The sequence below is a fragment of the Colletotrichum paranaense genome (assembly GCF_030867605.1).
Source record: "Colletotrichum paranaense strain IMI 384185 chromosome Unknown Scaffold_7.1, whole genome shotgun sequence".
NCBI classification, from domain to species: domain Eukaryota; kingdom Fungi; phylum Ascomycota; class Sordariomycetes; order Glomerellales; family Glomerellaceae; genus Colletotrichum; species Colletotrichum paranaense.
In genome coordinates this window covers 73,525-90,451 of record NW_026848965.1, presented here as the reverse complement: position 1 = coordinate 90,451, position 16,927 = coordinate 73,525, and the positions used below count along the sequence as shown (strand labels likewise).

The window sequence follows — 16,927 nt, the reverse complement described above, 5'->3', positions numbered from 1 at the left end:
TGTTTTTAGGGTATTCAAGACTTGAGCAAACCAGCCTAATGGCCCGGGAAGTTATCCTTCTTTCTCCCATTTCCACATGCTTCTTGTTACTGCTGTTCTTATTATTTCCCCCGCTTTCTTTCTTAGGTCCTGGTGTCACTGTTAAATGGTCAATGGACCATCTGTACGGACAGAGTGGTCGAGAGACACAAGGGAAAAGGTCTCGACCCCTATGAACGGTACGATTACTCCGCTCTCCCCTCTCTTCTCCTCTTGAGAGGTCGTCAAGGGAAGGAGGGCAAGGCAAGGTAAGGTACCGCGCGAATGGTTCGAGATGGATTTACACCCCGGTCATTCAACTTTGGTTGGTTCGGGATCGGCCTTCTCGGAGGCGGAGGGATTCAAACTTGTTCTCTTTGACATCGAGGTACGGATGGATACCTACCTGCTCCATGAGGTTTGTGTAACCTACCTAGATTGGCAGGATTGGTAATGCCGTGCAGCAGTAGTAGATAGCTCACCTCTCCTTCTTGCGTTGTTCCGGCTTGCTGCTGGTGCCACCGGTGCATATTGAATTACCTATCTAGCTACGAGCGATAACCATCGGGCTCTTGTCCATCTCCGGACCCCACCTTGTACGGACTTCTTCAATTTTATCGAAGGAGGGGAATTGATGTCCCATCTGGGATTCGATTGAACATGATGGGCTGGTGGGCTGAAGATTGGAGCGAACGTCAAGTACATAGCAAGGTACAGGAAAGTCACGGCCGAGGAATAGCCCTCCTTATCGCACAGGATGGAGCCTGGATGAGGGCTGGACAGTACATTTCCCGCTTTCTTGGTGGATAAATCTCGTAGATAGATAATAATCCTGTAAAACTGCTAGACAACGGTCCTTGAGGCTTGATTCGTGTGAACTGCTTGACCCCCTCTCTCTCTTCTCTCTTTTCTTCCCTTTGGGTTCCCATCCTCTTCCCCCTTGGACGTGCTTGAGCTTCTGGGTAAGGGCAACATTAGGTGTGGTGTGGGCGGGGGTCCCGGGGGAGGGAGACGACCTACCTTGACCCACAACGACCCGGACCCATCCATCCCCGAGACCCGGGCCAACCAGAAGTGGCAGCGAGAGACCTGGAAGGGAGAGACAGAGCCCCCGAGGCGCGGTTGTGGGCTCTGAAGCTGTGGTTCGGTGGGGTCTGAAGGGGAAAGCCCAAGCCTCCAAGGTTCCAACGGCGGGGGCCACGAAGAGGGGGGGGGGGCTGTCCCTCATCCTTGGGCCTGGGAGTCCTTGGGCGCACCGCGGCGATGGAGAGTTCTGAACGAGTGCCTGTGCGTGGGTTTTCCCTTTTCTTTGAGCCCAGACTTCCGTCCCATGCTGTTGGGAACAATATCGCGGGTGGGAGCCGGAATTGGGGTAAAGGATGCGCATAAGGGTTTGGTATGCTTTGCTTACCAATGGCGAGGAGGAAGTAGCATGTATCGTACTCTCAGAGGTCAAGAAATGAAGTGATGCCAAGGTAGGCAGTGGAGGGTATATTGCAGCTTGCCTGCAGCCTCCGTCTACTACCTCAAGTGCTTAGGTGCAGTAAGGTGCTGACTGCCCGTACCGGCGGTTCCCTGAAATCGTACCAGTCCTCGTTTCTAGACTTCATTCTAGATGAGGGGAAGAAAACGAAGGAGGCAGATGGTCCATCATAATTTGGTCGACTCCTCGAGCAAAGCAGGCAGCCCTATTTATCCAATCTGTGAGCCGCTGGGAATCTCAGTTGGTTGCAAGTACAATCCTTACGTGCCCAGTGTTTCTTCACGACTACAATGTGTACCCTGATGTAGCACACTGACCTTGCATATCCAGCGTACCAATGCAGAGAGCTTGGTGGCTCGAATGTACGAATGAAATTTCATGTCTTTCGCGTCCTGCATACTGCGTAGGAGTGCGTAGGCGTAGAAGCGTACTAGAATTGGAGCAAGAGGTCCAGACGCAACGAAATGATACCTTACCTCGAGCCCGCACCACCATCTCTGGGTCCATTAAGATGCCGTTTTAACGACATGGCCCTCGTCCACTCCCGCAGCTACTGTGCAGTAAGGTATCCAAGCTCGTGTCTCCGTATTAGTTCCAAGCCAGTCGGACTCTTGGAACAAGAGACTCTCCGTAGTAGGTTCCATTACTAAGGTAAAGCAACGATCTCCACGGCAGCTCCCACACTTTCTGCCGCTGTGTCTGTCCACAGTCCAAGTGATTGACGAGACGGACAGTCTATGGAGTACAGTAATGCATTGTATGTATGTATGTATGTATGTATGAATGCCCGTTGGTAATTCAGCAGTGAAAAGAACCCTTGGTCGTTTGCCCCGTCGGTTCCCACCCACCCCCCTCGCCCGTCGTCCTCGTCGTCCCGGTCCCATCACCAGCGTCCTTGCAAGTTGCGAGATCCCAGCACCTGTCAGGATTTCTGCACAGGATTAGAGCAATGCACTGGCCAAGGGCACCCGCACTAGGACGTCCTCCCCGGAGCAGCCATACCCTTTCAGTGTTAATCCTACCCGACTGGCAAGTCACGTCGTCGCCTGATTATCCTCAAAACGAACGTCCTTTCCACTACTTCGTACCCCCCCGAAAGCCTCTACGGAGTTTCTTAAGCCATCGTCTGTCTGCCAGTCCAGCCCTCCCGCGTCTTCCCTTCCAAGAGCGGCCCCTTCTTTCAATCTTCTCCCGCTTTACCGCACTCGGTCTCGTACCATCTTTTCTCTTTTGTTCCTCTCTCTCAAGTCTGCACCAAGGAGCAAGAACACACTTTCCACAATCTGCCCGAGCAATCGCAATCGCGACCACCGATCGGCCGACCGATAGCATCCGGATTTGGCACCAAAATCGCAGCCCTCTATTTCCGTCCTTTGGGATTTCCGCGAGAACCCACTCCGCCGCCCCCCCTTTACTGGTACCTAATCAACCTCGACGAGAACGACGAAACCCATTCTCCTTTTCTGCTCGCAGCCGCCAACCAAAATCAACAACCTCACCCTCCCGGCATCCCGTCGCGGGCCATGACATGACGTTCCGGGGCCGCCGACTAGGAACAGAAAGACCCCGATAGGGACCCCTTCCAACTCAGACCCTCCCCGGGTGGCACAAACGGACGGGACGGGTCTCGGCCGCCACCGCCCATGGCCAGGAAGCGGCGCACCAAAAAGCGCAACAAGGGAACGAGCACACGACCAGACCCCGCGCAGGGCGCCGAGTCCAGCATGTCCACCACCGACGAGCTCGCCTCGCACTCGAGCGACGGCCTGTCGAGCGGCATGCGCGACACCGGGAGCGCCGCCACCGAGATGACGAGCGTCATGGGCAGCACCGAAGATGGTTCGCAGGCAGGTCTCGAGGCCGACGAGGAGTGGAATTCACAAGAGGAGGAGGGCATGGAGGTTGACGACGACGATAATTTCTCTGTTTTCGCGCCGAGTCACTACCCTCGACCGAGCGAGTCGCATCGCACCGAGATGCCCTACATGACGTCGCCAAATCACCAAGATATGTAAGTAGTCTTCTGGGACTTTTGCTGCTTTGTTATTTCTACACCCATGCAGAGCGCGCCAAGCGATGACGGTTCGGACGAAGGCTGACTAGGAGGTTACTGCAGGTCGTCAACGAGGTCATTCATGGAGCGAGAGTTGGACTACCAATGGGAAAACGGCCGTCGATACTGCGGATCCCACTACCACCTTCCAAACGACGAGTGGGAAATGTGCCGCATGAGCTTAATCCACAGAGTCTACCTCCACGTTTTCGACGGCAAGCTGAGCACGGTACCGATGGAGAACCCACAGAGGATACTAGATGTCGGCACGGGCATTGGCGAGTGGGCGATAGGCATGGCGGACGAGTTCCCCAACTGCGAGGTCATTGGCACAGACATTTCCGCCATAGCGCCCACGTCAATACCGATGAACTGCTTCTTCGAAGTCGACGACGCCGAGCTCGAGTGGGAGCGCGAGCTCAACTCGTTCGACCTGGTACACTTCCGCCACATGATGGGCGCCTTCCTCGACTGGAATTTTATTTACAAGGAGGCCTTCAAGGTCATCCGCCCCGGCGGCTGGATCGAGCTGCTGGACTGGGACGACCAGCAAGGTTTCAAGAAGTTCCTCTCAGAGTTCCCTCCCACGTCCGAGATCCACGAGCTCTCGAGAGACCTGACGCAGGCGGGCGTCAAGGCCGGGCGGGCGAGAGGCGTCGCGCACATGAACCCGAAGCTGTTGACGGATGCCGGCTTCACCGATATCAAGCTGACGGAGCACACTATACCTATTAATCTCGAGTCGAGCGAGGGCAAGCTGTGGCTGATTGCCTGCATCGACGGCCTGGAAGCCGAGTGCCTGCGGCCGCTCACAAAGTACATGGGCTGGGAGCCCGATCACGTAAAGACGGCGTGCCACAACGTCGCGAGGGAGATGGCGCGCCTGGCGAGGGATCCGATCAAGTCGCATGGTCTCATCGTCAAGGCGCGCGTATTGGTGGGAAGAAAGCCAACGACTGCGGTCACGCCGCCGAGGGTGTACCCGATTTTTAACGACGACGCGGATGAGACGGATGATACCGCGCGTGAGGATGCTTGCAGCAGACACCATGACGATGACGAGTCCGCCATTGAGACGGCGGTCTGAGTTGTCGAATGACCTACTCGCCTTCACCTTCTTGGTGAGGCGAAGGCAATAATTTTCTGCTCTATCCGGGTGACGAACAGCCCGGGCCTAACTAAATTAGAGCAACCGCTATTACCTTCATGTTCACTTGCATACATCGCAACTTTCACACCGGCAGAAGAGCTTGGCCGGTCATATTTAAAAGCGATCAACAAACTTGCATAGCTCCTACTTATTTTACCTTACCTTCTATGGAAACCGGACGGGGTCGAGAAAAAGTACCTTGCCTTTCAAAGCGATCAACTGAAGATACTCGTATCAAAATGGGGGATGGCAGGTTCGAGGAGGACTCGAGGTGCACCATTGTGCAGACCAAAGGGGTCGAGAGATATCCTAGCTACTAGGCAGATTAAGGATAGTCATCGAAATTAAGATGAAAATAGACGAGGCTCTCCATTTGCTGCAATATGCTTAGCTATGTGGTGAAATGAAGAATTCCCAGTGAGGATTGCCGCAGAGGTGCCGAATAAGTTGTGAAATGTCACAACTAAATACCTCGAGCTTGAGGAACTTGAGAGCTCGGTGCTTCAGAAGTACGTACCGCTATAGCTCCGTTCCCAGGTTACAGTGGGGGGCCGGCCGAGCTCCCTGCCTATGTCATCCATCCTCTACACCAACAGCGACCACACATACAATCACCAGCCTCCAACGAGTAGTCCACTTTGCGCAACCGCAGCTGGTGCACTCACCAACGCTCGAAGCGAAATCACGATCCCCAGCGACGATGCCCGTATGACCTCGACGTAGCCGCCCCTTCGAATCATGGCTTTGAACCCCACCGACGGCTTCGTCGCCGCCGGCAACGGGGTGCTCGACCTGGACGACGCCGTGCTGCCCATGTTCATCGTCGAGCGAGTCCAGCTGCAGTTCTCCATCGCGGCCGACTTTGTCGCCGCCCAGGTCGCGAACAATGTTTTAGTTTTGGCGTTATCCAACGGACGTATCTTGCGCATCGATCTTAATAGGCCCGAGGACATTGATGGTACGGTTTACAGTCGGACGAAACGACGGTATTTTACTACTCACGAATAATGGGTTGCTAACCATGATACTATCCGCAGACATTGACCTCCCCAAGAAACCGGCAGAAGTCGGCGTCATCCGCCGCATGTTTCTCGATCCGACCGCCTCCCACCTCCTCGTCTGCACGGCGCTCGGCGAGAACTACTACCTCCACTCCCAACACAAACACCCGCGCGCCCTGGCCCGCCTGCGAGGCGTCTCCATCGAGAGCGTTGCCTGGAATCCCTCGCTGCCCACGGCGTCGACCCGCGAGATTTTGCTCGGTGCCGCCGACGGCAACATCTACGAGGCCTCCATCGAGACCACCTCGGAGTTCTATAAGAAAGACATCAAGCTCAAGAACCTGCACAAGCTCCCGGATGGACCGATTACGGGACTTTGGGCCGATACGTTGCCGAAACGACCGGACATGCGGCGGGTCATGATTGCGACGCAGAGCCGGCTGTTTCATTTGGCTGGCAAGGTCGGCAGCGGCCACGACAGCGGAGGGTCGGTGTACACGAAGCTGTTTGAGTCGGAGCAGCCCGTCATTCACGAGCTGTCGCGCGCCTCGGCCGCCGCCACGTCTGCGCTGGTCGTCTCGCCGGATCCCCCTGACCAGAACCCGTACGAGGACGAAGCGCACGAACGGGCCTACGCGTGGCTGTCTGCGCAGGGTATCTTCCACGGGCAGCTCGCCTCAAGCGCCGAGGGCAAGAGGATATTCAATGAGTCGAGCATGCTTCCGCGGGACAAGATTGGTTCGTCGTCAGATGGATCGGGAAGCAAGCGAAAAGCTACGGCGGATTACGTCGAGGCGATTGCGCTGACGCAGTGGCACATTGTCAGCCTGATTGGAGGCCGCGTGGTAGCCACGAATCGCCTGACTGGAGAGGTGGTCTATGACCAGATCGTGTTGGACCCGGGCCAGAAGGCTGTGAGCTTGTCTGTGGATTTGCAGAAGAACACATTCTGGATGTTCACTGCGCAGGAAATCTTCGAGGTCGTCGTCAGGGACGAGGACCGCAATATCTGGCAAATCATGCTGAAGCTGCAACAGTTTGACTCTGCGCTGCAGCATGCCAAGACGCCCGCGCAACGGGAGACGGTAGCGACCTCATATGGTGACCACCTCGTTGCCAAGCGGCAATATATGGAGGCCGCCTCGGTGTACGGACGCAGCAATAAGCCATTTGAAGAGGTGGCTCTTACCTTTATCGACAACAACGAGCCGGACGCTCTGAGGAAATATTTGCTAGCGAAGTTGAGCACGTCGAAGAAGGCCGCCGTCATGCAAAGAATAATGATTGCGAGTTGGCTGGTAGAGATCTTCATGGCGAGGCTCAACTCGCTAGACGACACTATCATTACGCAAGCCGAGCTAGCGGACGGCCTCAACCCGGCGCAGTCGAGAGAGCAGCTCCACGCTGTCCAGGGCGAGTTCCAGGAGTTTGTCAACAAGTACAAGTCTGACCTCGACCGGCGGACAGTGTACGACGTGATCAGCAGCCACGGTCGGGAGCAAGAGCTGTTGCACTTTGCCAACGCCGTCAACGACTACAACTACGTCCTGTCGTACTGGGTTCAGCGCGAGCGGTGGCCCGAGGTACTGACGGTGCTGAAGAAGCAGACGGATCCTGAGGTGTTCTACCGGTACAGCACTGTGCTCATGACGCACGTCGCTTCGGACCTTGTTGAGATCCTCATGCGCCATTCCGACTTGAAGCCTCGCAAGCTGATTCCTGCGCTGCTAGAGTATAACCGCAACTTCGAGGGCACCCCCCAGCAGAACCAGGCCGTCAGGTATCTGCAGTATGTCATCAACCAGCTCAACTCCAAGGATTCGGCAGTACACAACACTCTTGTTTCGATATATGCCCAAACCTCCAAAGATGAAGCTGGTTTGCTGTCATATCTAGAATCGCAGGGCGAGGAGCCGAATTACGACCCGGATTTTGCCCTTCGCCTGTGCATCCAGCACCACCGCACGCTGTCTTGCGTCCACATCTACACCAGCATGGGTCAGTACCTGCAAGCCGTCGACCTGGCGCTCTCGCATAACGAGGTTGAGCTGGCGTCTGTGATTGCCGACCGGCCCATGTCCAACCCGCCTCTGCGGAAGAAGCTCTGGCTCGCCGTCGCGCGCAAGGTCATTTCGCAGTCCAACGGCATCAAGACGGCCATTGACTTTTTGAAGCGGTGCGACTTGCTAAAGATTGAGGATCTCATCCCCTTTTTTCCGGACTTCGTCGTCATTGACGACTTCAAGGAGGAGATTTGCACGGCGCTCGAGGATTACGGGCGCAACATTGACTCGTTGAAGAAGGAGATGGACGAGTCGTCACAGACGGCGACGAATATCAAGGTCGACATCGCCGCCTTGGATCACCGGTACGCCATTGTCGAGCCCGGGGAGAAGTGCTACGTCTGCGGGCTGCCGTTGCTGAGCAGGCAGTTTTTTGTCTTTCCCTGCCAGCACTCGTTCCACTCGGATTGTCTGGGCAAGAGAGTACTGGAGCAGGCCGGAGTCGGCACGAGCAAAAGGATCCGCGAGCTGCAGGTGCAGATTAGTAAAGGTCTGGTGAATGGTGCCAAGAGGGAGGCCATGATTACGGAGTTGGACTCGTTGGTGGCATCAGCATGGTGAGTTTACAACGGGTTGCCTATTTGCGAGTGACGTATTGCTAACATGACGCAGTATTCTTTGCAGCGAGTTTGCCATCAAGAGGATTAATGAGCCATTTGTGACGCCACAGGATAACCTCAATGAATGGAGGATTTAAAGGAGGTGGGTGTGTGGTGGCCTCTGTGGTGTAGACGTCCGCGGTCTCTTCTTATCTTTGTACATGATAGCAAAAACAAGAACCTTGCATGAGCAAGCGTTGTCTTAATGGCTGCAATACCCGGCGTTTTCAAATTCAAGAGTTTATTCAGAGTATATCCCGGAAGATCATGGTTTAAGACTACTATATTGGTTATGTTGTATTGTAACCCGTTATCTCGGTTTCAGCAACAGTGTAAGTCTTGCTGTGGTGTTTAGGCTTTGATTTGGATTTGTGGTGGAGAGACAGGCAGGGGATTCTTTTCAGGAGCCTGAGCAGTCGGTGACTTGCGTTTGCGAAGTCGAGAGCAGGAGGATGGAGACGATGAGCCCGTAGAGGCCTAGGACCTCTGCGAAGATGAGGATTAGGACCATGCCTGTGTATAGACGCGGTTGTTGGTTCGTGGCTCTGACTGTTGGATGGGTGTTAGTTACCATTACGACCTTGCTCTTATGACCCTTTGTTCCTCGACCGAAGGCCGTAGGTGTCATCGACAGCGCAGAGTGAACAACAAAGGGGGGAAAGGGGAAGTGGTTGAGGAGAGAAGTGGGATAGAGGAGAAACGGTTACCTCCAGCATCGCCAACAATCCCGATCGCGAACCCCGCCGCAAGCCCACACAAGCCGACGCTTATCCCCGCGGCGAACTGCAGGAAACTCGTGTGCAGGGCCTGCTTCTCGACGAGGCGGTTCGCGATGATGACGGCGGCGACGAGGCCGTAGATGCTGAGGATCTGGGCCATGATGGCGCAGAGGGTGTTTTGCATGAGGCGGTCGGGGCGGAGGACGCCCGCGGAGAAGATTGCGGCGGAGGATTTGGCGGTGCCGTAGGAGGAGCCGAGGACCGTGAAGACTATGGCGGATATGCAGCCCATTGCGCCGAAGAAGGACTGTTTGTTGGTGGTGGTTAGAGGAGGGGAGGGGATGAGAAGGGGGAGGGGGCTTGGAGGGAATGACTTGCGGAGTATGATGGACTTGGAGGATGAGGTGCGTTAGCTACGAGTTTCGCGGGATCTGTGATGTTGGAAAGGGAAGGTGAGGCTGTAGTACGCACCAGCGGTCCAGGTTCGCAAAGACGATTTCGTCCATTCTGGTGGCAGGGGCGGATGATGTGAGGATGGATTGCATTGACTTTTCTGGTTGATTTAAGCTTATCTGATGCTTAGAGGGCTTTCCAAGATCTGATGAGATGACGGGTAGTTTTACCGGGAGAACGTATGGTCACGCATCACAACTTATATATCATCTACGTTTGGTTGCATCGAGGAGGCCTACTTCATTCGTCGCCATACTACACTCATGCACAGCTCTTAGACTTAGTTGCCTAAAATACGTAAACCAGGCTTGAGGCATACCTATTTCGCGGTACACCTTTTGACTTTCCTTCGTTGAACCACTCACCATTCGCGGTGGCTTGTCACGAACGGGATAATTCCGATCCGATCTTATCTTTTGTACTTACATGTACGGCGTCGGGCGAGAGGTAGCCCTACGCGTGGCACGAATGCTGACTGCCTTACGGATACTCCAGGCCCTGTGCACATTCAGCCGTTATGATGTACCAATGGAGAGACCTACTTTCAACGAGCTGACTGGAAGGATGCGGTGGCCGCGGATGCTCGTGATTGGTTCGTGGTGGCGACAAGATGAGGTGAGCCGGACGGGAGCGGCGCGGTCGGCGCCGGGGACCCACCCCAGCCGGCCGGTGCCAGTAATACGGATTTAGACAACCCACGTGATTATACATGTGACCTGGAAGGACGCCGTGCACGGTCCAAGGGGGAAGTGGGGAACACCGTCGCAGAGATGCTTCTTTTCGGGGGATCTCCAGTTCATGATTCGTCCTCGAAGCAAATGGCTGGCAATCCCCGTTCGGGAGGAAACGAAAAAAGAGTGCGGGCGAGTCAGGGGGGATTCTTGCGCGCCAGATGTGCCAGATAGATGGGCGAACTTTGAAGAACGAACGGTCGCATCCATCTTCAATCTATGATCTGGGTCCTTACACATGATCTGCACCAAGAGCGGTGCTGTCAGGCGGGTTTTGGGAGTCCTGATACAGTGACACTTTGAAGTCTAATACTCCATACTCACATACGGAGTAGTATCCTTCTTTTCCTATGCCACGGTTCAAGGTTGACCTTATTTACGGATCCCGTTCTTATTTTTACTCGGCTCGCGGACGATAGAGAAAAAGCGGACACGCCCACCTAACAAATCCACTTCTCGTACGAAATCATGAGAAATACGACAAATTGGAGAGGCCGACGGACCCGTGGTGGCCTCGTCATCCCTCATTTTCTTTCGGCCTCCTGGAGTCTTGGAGTTCCTGGACGTCTTGCCTACCTTTTGCAGTAGCGCCGGGACTTGGTGCTCTTGGCCCGGACGCTGCTCGCGCGCCACATCCCGGACCATCGGATCTCGGCATCGGTATGGAGTGGGGGGGGGGGGGGAAGAGGGAGCGTTTGGACGAAGCGGCGAAGCGCATGTGGTTGGATGACGGGCACTTCCTTTCTAGTTCATTTACGTTCCCTTTCGAATTCCCGTTCCCGCCATTGCCTTATTACACCGTCATGGGAGACTGATTGACGATTCGAGCCTAAGGCAAGGCAAGGCAAGGCTCGATGGACGGGCTCTTTCGGATTCCCGGAGTGGCGATGAACGCATCAACGCGATCGGGTCTGTCGGCTAGACCAAAGTGAAGATTGTGAGGCAGATGATTCCTCACCGCGTTGGCGCGTTGCGCAATCCATGAGCGAACATGCGCTGGTGATGCTACGATCTCCGACGTCAAGAGACGCAAGCAGGAGTCTTTTCTAGAGGACTGATCAGTGATGCGGCTCTGGCGGCACCGTGTTGCCGGTGCCAGCACTTGTTCTGTATCGTGAGACCTGGATGAAGGGTAAAGGTATGAAGGAGGTGTAGGTGTCGAGTGTCGAGTATCACCAATTTTAGAGGTTACAGTTCTTTTTTGTGTCTTGCTGCGTTCGTCGTCTTACCCCATGCTGGCTCGGACCGAGAGGATGTCTGATTTTATCAGGGAACGCGACGAAGAACACCTCCTCGGCTGGCCTCGAGTCGCAAGTCATCTCCGTAGGTCGGGTGTGGCAGCGAGGGCGCCTGGCTGACCAGAGCGTTGGTGAGAAGTCTACAAGGTAGAGAGGTACTCCGTGAGCCCGTAGCGATGTTGGTTCCAGAATCCAACGTGTCTGATATTCCGCTAGCTGAGACAGAAAAGGGTTCGCTGTTGGTCGGGGGTTACATTGATGCTCGCGTTTCACATGCAGCCATTTTTACCCCTGCCCAGCTGCTGCAGCGCAACCGCACGACCGCAACCGCAACCCGCACCGCCCTCTTCTTCTGCGCAGCCGCGGTGCGGGAGACACTCACACGACTATTGTGCGCTCTTCCTTCTCCGAGTACTCAGAGTGCAAGTGTGACTCTCACTCTCCATACTACCGTAGACTGTGTGAGAGAGGGAATGTGGGAGCAAGGGGGGCTGGGTTGTCTTTCCTTACAGGCTACGGACCTACGGCTACCGGCCCACGCAAACTGCAGAAAAAAGGGCAGAGCACCGCAAAATAAAGGGGACGGGATGCTTAGAAGGGCAAGATGCAAGCACGGCCACGCGTCTTTTTCGACTCCGCCTGACATGGCTCTCACCACTCACTAGCCTCCCTTCCCTTTCCCATACCCTTCCTTCCCTTCCCGTTACCAGTGGCAGTGGTGACTGGTGCGTGAGAGTCTGTGATACTTGTGATACCTGTGATTCCAATACCCCCAACCCTGTCGGTGAGAAGGTTTGACCCGGGGTCGTCCCGGGCTGGCAAGTCTGGAGACCGTTCGGCCTTCCCCTTTCTTGTCCAACCATCTTGCACCAATTCGCTGCTCCGTCCGTCGACATCCCTTCCTTCTCACCCTTCTAAGCCTTCCGCTGTAAGCGTGACCAAGTGGTCTCTCTCTACGGAGTACGCTGTAAGTCTCTCTCTCTCTGTCTGAGTCTCTCCCGAGGAGCAACTCGCTACTCCCGGCCTCGTCCAAACACGCTCAACCCCGGACCCTGTCCGCAACCCCCCGTCAACCCGTCCAGTGCCCCGCCGAGCATGACGACGAGGTCAAGTCTGCGACTGGGTGAGACCTTTTGGACGAGACTGTGGCGCTTGGCAGTGTCAGTTCCCGCCTTGCCCATGGTCCGCGCTGTTGCTGTTTCTATTCCAAGAACAGAGGCGGACCAGAATTTTGACTTTTGGTACAAAGAAAGACTTGCATCTCATCTTTTGGCTTGCTTTTCTCGTCCAACCGCACTTTTTGGCTCTGCTTCTGCTCTTTTGGCTTCCTCTGTGCTTCCATTGCATTGGACTATCCTGCTCGTGCTTTGCTCTCTACTGCAACTTACTCATCCAAAAGACCACCACCTACACGAGTTGGTATTAACCACTAGACACTCCGAGTCTACTTTCACTTTCTTAACTCCTCCGGATCGCCGGATTTTCCCACTCACTACGTTTACGCGTTGCGCCGAAAGCAAAACGGAAAGGAAAGAAAAAAGGCCTTTGCCTTCGCCTTCCTCTCTCTCTAGTCTGGTTTGGTGGTCCGGTGCCAGCTCACCACTCCCGCCGCCCCCAATTCGTCTTCATCAGCAACGCAAGCTCCGCCACCATCACGGGTGACGAATCCTCTCCCCACCGTGCCGTATACCGAGCCCACTCCCCCCCGCGAGTAGTCGCCTTCACCGAACTCCGGAATTTCGCAACCGACTATATTTTTCTCATCCTTCTAGTTTTCTTCTCTACCGTCCGTGTTGCGCCATCAATGACTTCATAGCACGACGCCATTCTCTTATATCTACATCCTTCCGGCACCCTTGTCTTGGCGGCCGGTCGACACTCAGCTTGGATATCGATCTAATTCAGAGTCGTACAACTCGCTATACAAACACAAACACAGACTCAAGATGAAGTCAACAACATTAATTGCCCTCGCGGCTTCACTACTACCCACGGAGGGACTCGTACTCAGGAAGAGCGAAAGCAGCGCACCAAGGGTGGTTGGATTGGACCTGCACCGCGCGACAATACCGTACACACGCAACAAGAGGGACATGTTGAGGAAGAGAGGTTCAGTGCAAGCGACTTTGGACAATTTGGTAGGTCTACAAACGATGTCTTTTCGGTACTATCTCTAACACTTCCAAGGAAACTTTGTATTTTGTGAACGGCTCTCTCGGAACACCAGCACAGCCTATGCGACTTCACCTCGACACCGGAAGTAGTGATCTCTGGGTTAACACTGCAAGTTCGGCTCTTTGCAAAGGTCAAGGCACGCCATGCTCCGTGTCCGGTACCTACTCGGCCAACGATTCGTCAACCTACAACTACGTCGGAAGCTGGTTCAACATTAGTTATGTCGACGGCTCGGGAGCGACTGGAGATTACGTGACGGATAAGTTCACCATTGGCGGATCTACTTTGACCGACTTTCAGTTCGGTGTCGGCTACACGAGTTCATCCGCGCAAGGCATCCTAGGAGTCGGATACAAGGTCAACGAAGTGCAGGTTGGGCGTGCCGGTTTGGCCTCCTACGACAACTTGCCCGCCAAGATGGTCTCTCAGGGCCTCATCCAATCCAGCGCCTTCAGCTTGTGGCTGAATGATCTGGACGCGAGCCAGGGAAACATTCTTTTCGGCGGAGTCGACACGGAGCGTTTCGAAGGCGAGCTCAAGACCGTACCCATCCAGAAGGAGTCTGGCAGCTACGCCGAGTTCCTCATCACCCTGACAAAGGTGACGCTCGGCTCAAAGACGTTGGACGAAAACATGGCCCTGGCCGTCCTGCTCGACTCGGGTTCCAGTCTCACGTACCTCCCCGACGACATGACCACGACAATCTACTCCATGGTGGGCGCCGTCTACCAGCAAGAAGAGGGCGTCGCCTTCATCCCCTGCTCCACGGCCAACTCGGGCTCTAACATGACCTTCACCTTCTCGGGCCAGCCCATCACGGTACCCATCGACGAGCTCGTGCTCGACCTCGTCGCCATCACCGGCAAGCGCACGTCCTTCTCCAACGGCGTCGAGGCCTGCCTCTTTGGCATCGCGCCCGCCGGCGACGGCACAAACGTCCTCGGCGACACGTTCCTGCGCTCGGCGTACGTGGTCTACGACATTGACAACAACGAGGTCTCCTTGGCGCAGACCAAGTTCAACGCCACGAGCACGAATGTTCTCGAGATTGGCAAGGGCAGCAGCGCCGTGCCGTCTGCCGTCGCCGTCGCGAGCCCCGTGTCCGCTACGGACGGCATCGTCCGTGGAGGAAAGAATGCCGCGCCGTCGTTGGCGCCACTGGCGGCGTCCATCTTTGCGGGATCTGTTGCCTTTGCGACTGGGTTCTCGCTCTACCTTTTCTAAATCACCAAAAACAACAAACACGCCGCATTCTGTTGAATGGGTTTCGGGGGAGCTTAATGTTTCAAACGGTCGATTTTTGGCTTCTTCATAGCATTGCATTGCGAGGGCGTTTTTGGGGGTTCTCATGTTCTACACAAGATGTTCAAGATTTATGGCTGATGTACCTGCATCGAGCAAGGCGTTTTTTCGGATGTGCATTCAACAAGACAGCACTCATTCCTTTTGGAGGAGGTAGGCAGAGAGAGGAGAGCAGGATACGAAAGAGACGGCCGAACAGCCTGAAGCTGTTGAGTAAAGCGATAACCTACAAAGAGATACCTAGAGCCAGAAACTTCGTCAATGATAGTATTGGCTGATTCTTCATCACTTTTCATCGCATTCAATGAACCATGCTCATGTCGCGATCCCGTCTCTAGTGATGCTCAGCTGCTCTAACCAGTTGTACCAATCGCTTCCATTCCATGGACTGTGCACCAGCCACGTGCTCCATTCGGACCATTCCTCTTCATCTGATGTCTCTCTCTCTCCCTGCATGTCTCATTTGGGTTCTAAAAAAAGAAGTCTTTCCTCACCACGGAATACCGACTGTCCGGTTTCCAATTGCTGCTGTAGGCCTGTACGTAACCTCCTGGCCTGGCCCCTGACAAAAAGAAAGGGACAACAGTACTCATCACACGCTTCTTGGGGAGAAGCTTGAAAAGGGGGCAGGCTACCCCCGTTTCCTAGTTGGGCTTTTGCCAAGGCGTTTCTTGACTATGCCAAGAGGTTTTGGAGTGTTTCCTGGGGGATTTTGGCGACGGGATTATGCGGTTGGTCTGTCTTTCTCTCTCTTACGATTGCCTTTTCTGAGGTACTGAGGTATGATGAGAATGGTAGGAAGGGGCAGGGGGAGTTCCTCGGCTTGGGTGTATAGTTTGAGAATGGCGATGGGTAGGAAGCAAGTGCTTTGAGGGGATCGAAATACCGCTCGCGAGAGTCGGATCGTGAAGCCCAGGGCTCTGTCCAAGTTTTCTTGGGTAGGCTGTACGGGAGATCGTGCTTTTTGGCGCCGTCTGATCCCAGGGCAGGACGAATGCTTAAGAAACTCAAGAAATTTCGAGAAACGGGTCCTTGATGGTCTTGGTATCCTCTTCCGAAGAAGCAGCAGCAGCCGGGATATAACCCCGAATCACGTCATCAACATACCCCCGCGGCAACCCGAACCTCTCCGTCGCCTCGTCGACGCCGCGGTTCATCCGGTCGACGTACTCGGCCCGCGGCGTCGAGGGTTCCGTCCTCTCGGTGTCGACGTAGACCAGTGCCGTGACGTTGCTGCCCGGTGTGAGACCGGCGGCAGCAGAAGTGGCGCCGGTGCCTTTGGAGGCGAGGTTCGCGATGCTGACGGCGAGGTCTTGTTTTTGGTAGGCGTGGGGCACGCCTTCGCACCTGTCGAGGGTTGCTTCGTCTTGGGGAGGGAGGGCGTAGAGGACGCCGTAGACGCCTGGAGCCGCTGAAGGCGGAGCCGAGGGCGGAGGAGGCGCGGAAGCTGAGGCCGGGTCCGTGGTCGGTGCGGCGGCGGCGTCGGCATCGGCGGGGTACGCGGGATTTACGGGGCCGTTGGGGACGACGTTGGCGTAGCGGCGGGCGTTTATGATGAATGTGTGATCTGGGAGGTGGGCTAGGCCGAGGGGTGTGGAGGCGGGGCAGCGGAGGGACATTTGGGTTGGGGAGAGGTTGGAGCCGTAGGCGAAGTAGAGGCGAGGGGGGTTCGATGAGGCCATGTTGTTCGTCGGCTGTGACTGAGATGGTGTCCGAGATGTTGTGGTTGGGATGTTGGCGAGCGTCGGTCTTTCTGACTGGTGAGTTGGGCTTGAGGGTTCCTTGGTAGTTTGGACTGCTGCGTATCGTGTCTTTCTTTTCTCTTCTCTTTTTATATTCTCCCAAGAAGGTAATCGCTAACGGAGTACAAATTGGTATCGATTTGGATGTTGCAAGTGGGAGGTGATGAGCGTCCCCAATTTGTGGCGAGATGGCTGAGACT

At 55.2% G+C, this 16,927-nt stretch overlaps 6 protein-coding genes across 6 annotated transcripts; 3 read left to right on the top strand and 3 right to left on the bottom strand.

Annotated features, from left to right (window-relative positions):
- Window positions 1–763: 763 nt before the first annotated feature.
- Window positions 764–1,405, bottom strand: CPAR01_08829 (uncharacterized protein; the record flags this gene model as incomplete). Its single annotated transcript, XM_060493096.1, has 1 exon — window positions 764–1,405. One exon carries the CDS (start codon window positions 1,403–1,405, stop codon window positions 764–766), a length of 642 nt encoding a protein of 213 aa, XP_060347226.1.
- A 1,739-nt stretch (window positions 1,406–3,144) lies between these two features.
- Window positions 3,145–4,641, top strand: CPAR01_08828 (methyltransferase; the record flags this gene model as incomplete). Its single annotated transcript, XM_060493095.1, has 2 exons — window positions 3,145–3,512; window positions 3,618–4,641. The coding sequence occupies 2 exons, from the start codon at window positions 3,145–3,147 to the stop codon at window positions 4,639–4,641; spliced, it is 1,392 nt and encodes a 463-aa protein (XP_060347225.1).
- An 801-nt stretch (window positions 4,642–5,442) lies between these two features.
- On the top strand, window positions 5,443–8,465 carry CPAR01_08827 (Pep3/Vps18/deep orange family protein; the record flags this gene model as incomplete). Its single annotated transcript, XM_060493094.1, has 3 exons — window positions 5,443–5,662; window positions 5,742–8,325; window positions 8,381–8,465. The coding sequence occupies 3 exons, from the start codon at window positions 5,443–5,445 to the stop codon at window positions 8,463–8,465; spliced, it is 2,889 nt and encodes a 962-aa protein (XP_060347224.1).
- A 302-nt stretch (window positions 8,466–8,767) lies between these two features.
- Window positions 8,768–9,631, bottom strand: CPAR01_08826 (V-type ATPase; the record flags this gene model as incomplete). Its single annotated transcript, XM_060493093.1, has 3 exons — window positions 8,768–8,916; window positions 9,075–9,477; window positions 9,554–9,631. 3 exons carry the CDS (start codon window positions 9,629–9,631, stop codon window positions 8,768–8,770), a joined length of 630 nt encoding a protein of 209 aa, XP_060347223.1.
- Window positions 9,632–13,454: 3,823 nt separating this feature from the next.
- Window positions 13,455–14,907, top strand: CPAR01_08825 (eukaryotic aspartyl protease; the record flags this gene model as incomplete). Its single annotated transcript, XM_060493092.1, has 2 exons — window positions 13,455–13,646; window positions 13,696–14,907. The coding sequence occupies 2 exons, from the start codon at window positions 13,455–13,457 to the stop codon at window positions 14,905–14,907; spliced, it is 1,404 nt and encodes a 467-aa protein (XP_060347222.1).
- Window positions 14,908–15,992: 1,085 nt separating this feature from the next.
- CPAR01_08824 (AIG2 family protein) lies at window positions 15,993–16,667 on the bottom strand (the record flags this gene model as incomplete). Its single annotated transcript, XM_060493091.1, has 1 exon — window positions 15,993–16,667. One exon carries the CDS (start codon window positions 16,665–16,667, stop codon window positions 15,993–15,995), a length of 675 nt encoding a protein of 224 aa, XP_060347221.1.
- Between the last annotated feature and the right edge of the window lie 260 nt (window positions 16,668–16,927).